Source organism: Sitophilus oryzae, unplaced genomic scaffold (assembly GCF_002938485.1).
Source record: "Sitophilus oryzae breed Bouriz unplaced genomic scaffold, Soryzae_2.0 scaffold_866_pilon_pilon, whole genome shotgun sequence".
Classification (NCBI taxonomy): Eukaryota; Metazoa; Arthropoda; class Insecta; order Coleoptera; family Curculionidae; genus Sitophilus; species Sitophilus oryzae.
The window spans coordinates 804882-811803 of NW_022147490.1; the positions used below are offsets into that span (position 1 = coordinate 804882).

Below are 6922 nucleotides of genomic sequence, written 5' to 3' on the forward strand. Positions count from 1 at the left end.
TAGACCTAACTTCTGACAAGTAGTTTCCGTTTGGATTAACGCAGAAGTGTTAACAAAAAATAACTATTTTATTTTGTATATTTTCTATATAGAATTTTTTTGGAGAGATAAATCCGCCACATAGGTATAGTAGGCCAGTCGGCAAGTGAATCGATGGCGGGAGCAAATCCGGACAAGCTGCAATAAGTTTTATTTTATTTAGTTTGTTGTCGAGAAGCATGTATTAAATTTGCACTCCCCGTAAAGCCCGGATTTGGCTGCCATCTTGGAAATATTGGCTAAAATTCGGTTTATTTTTCATTATTTGTCAATAACTCGATTTCTATCAACTTTAGTGCAAAATATGTAGAGACCAATATTAAAGAAGAGGAAATACTCTATAAAAATCATTGTATGGGTTTTTTTCGTGCGACTACTCAAAGTATCGTATTTTACGAAAACAAAATTAAAGTTTGATATAATGTACGTGTTGTTAGTACGTGTTGTACCTTGAGCGGCACCCCCGAGACATAAAGCCTAAAAACTTGTTTGCTACTGGATGGCAGTAGCCTGCTGTCGCGGTCATAATGGAAGAACGCAATTTGCATTATGACCGCAATAACGGACTAAATTTTTATTGTTGCGCGACTGGTGGAAAATCAAGTTTAACCGCCTTATCTCTCAGGGAAATGCCTTGAGGTAAAGTACCCGGCGCGTTTTTTTTGAGTGGTCTCCCAATTTCCAATAGGCCTAATCCACATGTCGTCAACTTAGGTTTCTTTTGAGGTGGAAGGTTCATCAGAGTTTCTTCGTTTTTTTGATGTTACTGGCTGTTCAACATAATCTTCCTGAATGTCTTCCACATGTGTATCATATTCCGGATCTGGTTCATAAGGTGCAGAATATTCTTTTCGTTGATCTTTATCGAGAGGATCTTTGTCCTCGTATTCATCTTCGTCTAAATTTGCCACCTCCAAACTATTCGAACATGATTTGCCCTGACAAAGTGCACACATTACCGAGCAACGCAAACCTACTTTGCGGCAACTACAAGATGTATTACAACCTTTGGCACATTTACATGCAATCAGATTTAATAATTCTTGGGGAGCTGCATCTTGGGAAGTAGCAATGGGCATCAACCCATTCTTTGAATTTTTCCATCCCCAATCCAGAGGTGATTTTTCATTCCCATACCATAGCTGTACCTGACTGTACGTACGGAAGGAGTGCAAGCGAGCTGCGTCTTTGGTCGATGGTAATGATGCTAGGTTTGGTAATAGATTTTACGAAACACTGGTATCTGTACTTCTCTAACGAGTCGCATTTTTTGGATCCATATCTCAAAAAAAAACGCGCCGGGTACTTCACCTCAAGGCAATTCCCTGAGAGATAAGGCGGTTAAACTTGATTTTTGACCAGTCGCGCAACAATAAAAATTTAGTCCGTTATTGCGGTCATAATGCAAATTGCGTTCTTCCATTACGACCGCGACAGCAGGCTACTGCCAACAAGTAGCAAACAAGTTTTTAGGCTTTATGTCTCGGGGGTGCCACTCAAGGTGGTGTGGAAACAAGTACAATTAACCCCGGATATATTGAACACGTATATTATATCAAACTTTAATTTTGTTTTCGTAAAATTCGATTCTTTGGGTAGTCGCACGAAAAAAACCATACAACGTTTGTACAGAGTTTTTCTTCTTCTTTAATTTTGGTCTCTACATATTTTGCACTAAAGTTAATAGAAATCGAGTTATTGACAAATGATGAAAAATAAACCGAATTTTAGCCACTTTTTCTAAGATGGCGGCCAAATCCGGGCTTTGGGGGTGGTGCAAATTTAACACGTGGTCCCTTACACTAAACTAAATAAAATAAAATTTATTCTAGCTTGTCCGGATTTGCTCCCGCCATAAGCTATTTTTTAATACTTGGCGACTGGCCTATAGACATTTTTTACTAGTTTGTTGTGGATCAAAAAAGATCTAAGTGTATTTTTCGTGTTCCTATCCTTATTTATCCTTGGAGTGCCTTATAATCTTTTTATTTTATTTTTTAAAGTTACAAATGTTATATTGGTGAAACATCTAGACTTTTAATTGTTCAAATTAAAGAACATAAAATCGATGTTTTTACTTCTTTTCAATTAAAGATTAAATTAGTTTTATTAAAAGATCCATTTTAACATCTTCACATTTCTTTACCAACCCATGCAAAATCAGTCGCGCTTTATTCAAATTTGTACAGTCACCATCCCACCATTAAGTCACTTCCGAAAATGTCTAGATTCCTCGGAAATCTGTAGGAGCGCCGCCAGTTGCCCAAGCAAACCCTTTTTCGGGGGCGGAAAGGATTGCCAGCTGCCTGAAGGGCTGTGGGAAAATCATACAGGTGCTGATCGATCTAGTTCGTTCTCGCCATGAGAATAAGGTCTGAGATGGTCTAGGGATGGAATGGGTATCTGGGTAGTAGTTGCTATGGCGGGGGATGACGATACAGGGGTGGAGTTTTTTTTTAATTTTATATTTGGAATAAATTAAACTTTAATAAACACTCGGAATTTTTTTTGTTAATTATAAAGTGTTATTTTTTATTTTTAGCTTTATTTTCATTATCACAAGGTGCGTCTTGAAAATGTCTCACTCCTCTCTATAAGATTTTTATTTATTTTTCTTTGATAAAAAAACGAGATTTGGTATGTTAGTATATGATATAAATTAGGATTTATTGACGTATTCAATTATTTTCGGTCACTTCCTGTTTCACCCGAAATTACTACAACTTTTGATTTTTAAATGACACTCTGAATAGAATGACATATCATATATGTCAATTTTTGACATTTTTGCTTAGAAAAAATCGTATTTTAAATTGCAACTAGAGTGCCGTGGCTGCGTTAAAAAATCCTAATTTTTAATCAAGGAGCCTTGGAAAAATAGATTTAATCATCTAATGTTTTTATTGTCGTGTCCTGGCCGGTTAAAAATGCCCCAATTGTATTTTTAATCATAATTTATTTTTTTCAAATAGAACAAGGATGGGTCATTAGCATATTTGAAAAAATCATTCTTTTTCGAATAACTTGGTACCACATACTTGGTATTTCGGGTAAATATGTCGTTATTAAGAGGTATTTTTTTCTATACCAGATACCAGTATGTCCCTATACCCAATAATCCACATTTTATTTAAGCTAGGAATATATTAATTATATCCCTTCTTGTCTCTCGTTAGTTGTCAAATTTATATTTAGTATATAATAATAACAGTATATAAAAAAGTTGTTGGATTTCAGCCTAAAATATATGCCTGATACTTTGTTATTAAAGTTGTCAGCTTACTTCGTTCGTATTAATAACGCCACATAATGAATAGGTGTATAACTTAATATCCTAAAATGACAAGAGAATAATGGTGAGACGAAACAAGATATATTAAAACTGACCCAAAGAGCAGCTGTGGTTATTAGAAGAAATTTGATAATGACCTAACAAAAAAAACTCAAAAATTTCAATATTAAGAAAGTATACTTTGTTGTAATATGAAAAACAATACTATTTCATAAGTTTATGAGATTATAGCATATTTATTATTTTTTTGACTATTAATTTAACATTTAGAAAACGTTCTCGTTAAAAGGTTACTGCCTACTTAATGTTGTCAGAAATACACATATCTTAATTTTGTATTTTAGATATACAGGGTAATGTAAATTTTAAGGGTAATATATTTCGAGACACGATTATTTATTAGTTATTTCTCGCGAAAAAAAATAAAAATTTGCAATTTTTTGAAAAAAATTTGGAAATGTTTTTTGTTTTTAGTAAAAAAACATAATTTGCTGATAATATGGCAACATAGGTAGTAGATTAAATTTACAAGAAAGAAAATCCAGAAAAGTTTCAGCGGTCTCAAAATTTAAGCAAAAAACCTTTTTTTTTTGGAAATTCTCAAAGTAAAATAACTTAACTAATACTAATAATAAAGTAGTGAATTATCAACTAGCAAGTCAGATTTTAAAGAAAAACGATTCAGGAAGATCTTCCGCAAGAAATTATTAACCAGGCAGAGGCAGCTACAGCACAAATACTACCAGAAAAGTCTCGTGGCGTATATGATAGGGAATTCAAGGCGTTTGAAGAGTGGATAAAAGTAAAACATGTCAAAGGTATAAACGAAACTATCTTGCTTGCTTAGTTCTTTGAACTACTGAAGAAATTTGTTCCATCATCCTTATGGTATTAATTTCATTTAATGTTAATGTTAATTTAAATAAATAATTGAATTAGTAATTTATTAACTAATTTAACAATAATTTCTATAAAATGGTGTGGCTTTGAAACTTTGAAGTTATAACACACTAGTTTGTTATAACTTCAAAAACTCACGCGTGTGTTTTTATTTTATATGCATATGCATGTATAATGTATACATTCATGTGAGTAATGCGTATAAGTAGTGCCTGTTGCATAAAATAATTAAGAAATCTTCCAAATATTTATATGCATTTAAGAAACGAGTTAGTTTAATTCCTACACTTGCATATACCGGATGTTTGGGAAAAGTAACTCTGAAAAGTGGACTTCTATAACTTTATGATTTTTTCAAACCAAAATACGAGATTTGGTATGTTAGTAGGTATATGATATAAATTTGGATTGATTGACCTATTCAGTTGTTTTCGGTCAATTCCTGTTTCACAAATATGTAGTTAAATTATTTGACTTTTTTTGACTTTTACCTCTTTCTAAATTAAAAATGAAAGGTGCCATCTGTAAATTATATGAGGGAAAACAAAATGTTGATATTTTGGTGAAAGTTTGAAACACCCTGTGGGGTACGTTAAAGCAACAAGGAATTTGAAACATCCTGTACAGGTAGATAGGTAATTAATACCTCCAAAATTTCGAAAAGTCAGTAGTGTCAAGATTTTTTAATGCTGTTGTAACTACACTATACCTTTTCCATTTTATAATATTTTCAAAAGCTTATAGTGTAGCGTTTTATTTTTCTTTTTATAAAATTCCAAATTTTAATATTGCTGGCGCCATCTATTCGCTAGATGTTAAACTTCATTCAGTACAGGTAGCGGTTCCTTTCCATAATCTTAACCTGATATACTCTATGTGATTTTAGGCACATATACTCGGATAAAATGACATAGGAGTAAACACTGCAAAAATAAACTCATTTTTATCACATACATCAACTACTATGTTGAAGATCAAAGATCAATCACAAGTACACATCTTAGCTTTTGGATCTATTCCGGCGCATTCAATGTGAGACCATTTCATGCATGACTGGCATTTTACCCACATTTCCATAGGTTTGGATCGCGAATCAAGGTCATTGCAGTAGATGCAAGCAACCTCATCGTTGTCGACGCTAGTAGTGAAAAAAGGATCGTGATTTTCTTCATTTTCTGTGTCTTGAAAACGATTCATTATATCGAGCGACACCTTTTGTCTCTTAGACCTAAATTTTTTCGTCGGTATTTTTTGTTTTTCTGCCTTCTCTTTTCATCTAAATTTGGTGTTGAAGTTAAAACCAACGGACCTTGACTTCTTCCCTTTCTTTTGTTTTTTATTTCCACGGCTTTTGGAGTGGCCTTTATCTCTTCTCTTCTAGCCTTACTATCTGGTATTCTGTTTCTTGTTCTGAGTTTGTCGATTGTTGAAAAGTATCCATTTCTAATCGATGCTTTTCAATTTGGTTTTGCAAACATGTTCCTGGTTCATTCAGGTTCAGTGAGATCAGATTGATCTGATGGTTCTTCTAAGACCAGGTTCGTGACATCAGAAGGAGAGAACATCCATTCCGGAAAAATGTCTGGATTTGGAGAGTAAATGCCGGTGGTTTTAAAGCCACTAACTGCATTGCCCATAACAGCCGCTTTTTCATAGGCTTCCGAAAATAGTTGCCCAACTTGAAACGCCGTCACTGTTCTGGCCGGATTTGTCTTTATCCATTTGGTAATTGCTTGATTATAGTAGTTTGATAAAGGTCCAAAAAAACTTACGTCTAAAGGCTGGATACGGTGAGTACAGTGAGGTGGTGTGCATAGCAAAACAACACCATGTCTCTTCGCATATTCCAGAGCTGGTAGATATTTATGGCTAGAATGACCATCAAGGATTAGCAGAACTTTTCTATCCACGGATACATTGGAATATTTTACGAAGTGCGATAACTATTTTTCAAATAACATTCCAGTCATCCAGCCGGATTCTTGACATAGTTGAAGAGTCCCGGCAGGTGCATGATCCGTCAAATCTGGCTTTGAATTTTTTCTTGCAAATATCATTGCGGGGGGAATGAATGAGCCTATTGTGTTCATACAATACACAACAGTTGTATGAGCACCATGCTCAGCACTGGTGATTGTTCCAACCTGTTTCCGTCCTTTCGTGGCAAAACTTTTAGATGGTCTTTGCACGATTGATAGTCCTGACTCATCCATATTATAGTATATCCTTTCTGGTGGAATTTCATTATCCCTTATTAATATTTTCTAAAATGTCGAGCAACTTTTTTACTTGCACTCTGTTAAACGCCGAAGCCCGGGCTACTGACGTAGCTTCCGGCTGTCTAAGCGATATGTCAGAATTTCTCTTCCGGAACCCATAAAGCCAATCCCATCCAGCCATTTTATTCTCTTTATGGAAACGGTGTGGTAAATGATTCTGCTCTGCAAATTCATAAGCTAAATGACGGAGTTCAGTAGTTGTTAAACCATAAAATTGTTCTTCGACTTTTTTATGTAATTCAATAATTCTTCTTCCTTTTCAGGCGGAAAAGTAGTGCCCCATCTTCCAAGACCTTTATCTGATCCCTTAATACGTTTATTTACGTTCCGGCACCTACGTCTCAAAGTGGCTTGAGGGACATTAAATCTTTTGGCCGCAACTAACCAACCTATTTCCCCTCGTTCGATGGAC

General features: G+C 34.7%; 1 protein-coding gene across 1 annotated transcript; it reads right to left on the reverse strand.

The window, feature by feature from the left end:
• Positions 1-5718: 5718 nt before the first annotated feature.
• Positions 5719-6444, reverse strand: LOC115890479. Its single transcript, XM_030910718.1, has 2 exons — positions 6191-6444; positions 5719-6100 (listed from the first exon to the last, which is right to left on the reverse strand). Exons 1-2 carry the CDS (start codon positions 6442-6444, stop codon positions 5719-5721), a joined length of 636 nt encoding a protein of 211 aa, XP_030766578.1.
• Between the last annotated feature and the right edge of the window lie 478 nt (positions 6445-6922).